Consider the following 3,297-nt stretch of genomic DNA (forward strand, 5'->3'; position numbering starts at 1 on the left):
CCCGACACCGGGTAGGGCTCAGGCACCTATTTCCACTTCTTCTCCTCCTGTTTGTCATCAAAATGTGGAGGCATCTATTCCATCTTTGCAGTCAGCGCATTCAGATACAGAGGGCTCACCTCAGATTGAGGTTCACCAGCAGGGACCTTTTCGAAGATCTTCTTCTGATGACTTGGTGGGTTTGGATGAGAGGACAGAGGATGATGGATTTACCCCAGTTGTTCGGAAGAGACACCCACGGGCTACTAATACACCACATCCGAGCAGAAGGATCACTCGGAGTCAGTCACATGATACCTCCTCACATTCTCCTTCCCTATGAATGCCATCATTTGGAATGTGAGAGGTGTAGCTAGTGTAGCTACTCGTAGGTGCCTGAAGAAACTTATACAGCTTCATCAGGTTTATCTTCTAGTTCTATTGGAGCCTTTTGTTCTGCGGCAGAATTTTGCATACACACGACGCTATCTGCGCTTCAACATGGGAGCTCAGAATGAATCGAATAAGATCTGGTTTTTCTGGAATTCGGGGACTAATGTTACTGTTATTGTTGATCATCCTCAGTTTCTTCACGTTAGAGTTGAGGATCCCAGACTAGCGCGTGCTATCTATTTGACTCCAGTCTATGCGTCATGTGATGCTACTATTAGGAGAGATTTGTGGGCGGGTCTTCACCACATCTCCCTCGATATGGACGATCCTTGGCTAGTTGGAGGAGACTTTAATGTTATTACACATGATGGAGAGCGCACTGGTCATAATACCCGTAATCGTGGCACTACTGCTTTCTCTGATATGATGTTAGACTGTGGTTTAGAGGATGCGGGTTTCATTGGAAACCGATATACTTTGACCAATGGTCGGGTTAGAAAGAGATTGGATAGGGTACTTATTAATTCTACAACTGCAGCTTTTTGTCGACAGCTTACAGTGAGACACTTGAATCGGACTTCATCCGATCACTCTCCTTTACTGCTTCAGTGGGTTTCTGATGATGATTTGGGGCCTAGACCGTTCAGATTCCTCAATGTTTGGACCAAACACCATGATTTTTTAGCCTTTGTCTCCCAGAAGTGGTCGCTCCCTACTCATCTAAGAGGGATGACCGCTCTTTGGGAGAAGTTCTTCAGGCTGAAATAGGGTCTGCGCTGGTGGAATCGACATGTATTTGGAGATATTTTCTAGCGGGTGCGCGATACTGAGGTCGGGGTTGATGAGGCTGAGATAATATATGATAGAGATCCTACACCGGAGAACCGTAACTTACTACATCAGGCCCAGGCAGTTTTGAACTGGACCTTGTCTATTGAGGAGGGCTTTTGGAAGCAAAAGGCCGGTTCACGTTGGGCATGTGAGGGTGATCACAATACTCGCTATTTTCATGCGATGGTTCAGGGGCGTAGGATCAAATCGCGTATCAGGTCTATCAGGACACAGGCAGGGGAGGTGTTATCTACTCCTACTGATATTCAGACCTCGGCTGTTGCTTTCTACCAGGATCTCTTATCTGCTCCTCCACAACCCTTGGACCACATCCATTCTGATGTCATTCCGAGGCTATTGACGGTGGACGATAATCTGGCACTAAATCGCCCCCCTTTGATTCATGAGGTATGGGAGGCAGTTTTCAGTATTGATGCTGACAGTGTCGCTGGTCCGGATGGCTTCTCATCCCTATTCTTCCAGCATTGCTGGGATATCATTCAGGAGGATGTTTACAGGGCGGTATTGGATTTCTTTGATGGTGGTCATCTTCCACGGGGTTTTGCTGCTACTTCTATTGTCTTGCTACCCAAGAAGGATGGTGCTTGCAGATGGATTGAATTTAGACCAATCAGTTTATGCACAGTGTTCAATAAGATTATTACTAAGCTTTTGAACACTCGGTTGAGTACACTGCTACCGCGCATTATTTCCTCTCCACAGAGTGGTTTCATCCCAGGCCGTCTGTTTGGAGATAATGTTTTATTAGCTCAGGAGCTTCTCTACACTTTGGATGATAGAGTGCAAGGGGGAAACACTATGCTGAAGTTAGACATGGCTAAAGCATATGATGGCATGGACTGGGGCTTCATTTATTCTGTATTGGAGGCATTTGGATTCAATCAGATCTGGATTGACAGAATCAGGCAGTGGGTTTCGGAGTGTCGTTTCTCCTTACTCCTAAATGGCAGCCCATGTGGTTTCTTTCCCTCCTCACGAGGACTCAGACAGGGTGATCCTATCTCCCCATCCTTGTTCATCATTGCAGTAGACTACTTCTCACGCTTGCTCACTCAGAGGTTTCAGCAGTATCCCAGTATGTGTTATCGACATGGAGGTAGTGCTCTTGTCTCACTCTCTCATTTGCTGATGATATGATCATCTTTACCAACGGTCAGAAACAGTCTATCAGGAGGGTCTTAGATTCCTTGGAGCACTATGAAGGAGTTCCTGGCCAATTGGTGAATAGAGACAAGAGTGGTATTATACTATCCAGACGGGCATCCACTAGTCAGATCAGACGACTAGAGATTTTGACGAGCTTTAGACATCAGCAGCAGCCTTTCACTTACTTGGGTGTCCCCTTATTCAAGGGGACTAAGAGGAGCTTCCTTTATGATGACCTTATCCAGAAGATAAGGAATAGGATATCAGGTTGGGCCTCATGATTACTATCGCCTGGGGGTCGTATTACATTACTGAGGTCAGTACTTTCTTCCATACCTTTACATCTTCTTCAGATTATGCAGCGTCCCAAAGCAGTGCTGAAGAAACTTGAGAGCATCTTTGCCCGATTTCTATGGGATTCTAAGGATCAAGCACGACGTCTACATTGGAGGAGTTGGAAGGTGATTTGCCTTCCTACTGATGAGGGAGGCCTCAACTTTAGGAGATTACAGGATGTGGTGGACACCTTCTCCATGAAGCTCTGGTGGCTGTTCCGATCTCAGAGGTCACTTTGGGCTCAGTTTTTACTGGGAAAGTATTGTAAGGGGACGCATCCTTTACTTGCAGCAGTTCCCAATTCAGCTTCCCCTACCTGGAAGAGGTTGAAATCAGTTGGACCACGGATGGATCCACACATTGCTTGGCACCTTGGAACCGGTCAGATTTTCTTCTGGCATGATTGTTGGATGGGCGAGTCCACGTTGGCATCCCTATTCCCCCATAGACAGCACACATCTGTGAGGGTACAGGATTTTTTTGACGACACAGGGTGGGATTTTGGATGGTTCTTACAGGCCCTTCCTTCTCACATGGTGAAATAGATAGGGACGATACCATTATGTGCAGATGCCCCGGACCGAATTGTTT

General features: G+C 46.5%; 1 protein-coding gene across 1 annotated transcript; it reads left to right on the forward strand.

Annotated features, from left to right (window-relative positions):
- The first annotated feature begins 318 nt into the window (after positions 1 to 318).
- LOC111389887 lies at positions 319 to 2,361 on the forward strand. The gene is made up of 2 exons (XM_023014861.1): positions 319 to 1,029; positions 1,186 to 2,361. The coding sequence occupies exons 1-2, from the start codon at positions 319 to 321 to the stop codon at positions 2,359 to 2,361; spliced, it is 1,887 nt and encodes a 628-aa protein (XP_022870629.1).
- The last annotated feature ends 936 nt before the right edge of the window (positions 2,362 to 3,297 follow it).

The sequence above is a fragment of the Olea europaea genome, unplaced genomic scaffold (genome assembly GCF_002742605.1).
Source record: "Olea europaea var. sylvestris unplaced genomic scaffold, O_europaea_v1 scaffold63, whole genome shotgun sequence".
NCBI classification, from domain to species: Eukaryota; Viridiplantae; Streptophyta; class Magnoliopsida; order Lamiales; family Oleaceae; genus Olea; species Olea europaea.

Coding starts and splice junctions, on each gene's coding strand:
- LOC111389887 (XM_023014861.1), top strand. CDS start 319: ATGAATGCCATCATTTGGAATGTGAGAGGTGTAGCTAGTGTAGCTACT. Junction 1,030..1,185: donor GACCGTTCAGATTCCTCAAT/GTTTGGACCAAA, acceptor GATATTTTCTAG/CGGGTGCGCGATACTGAGGT.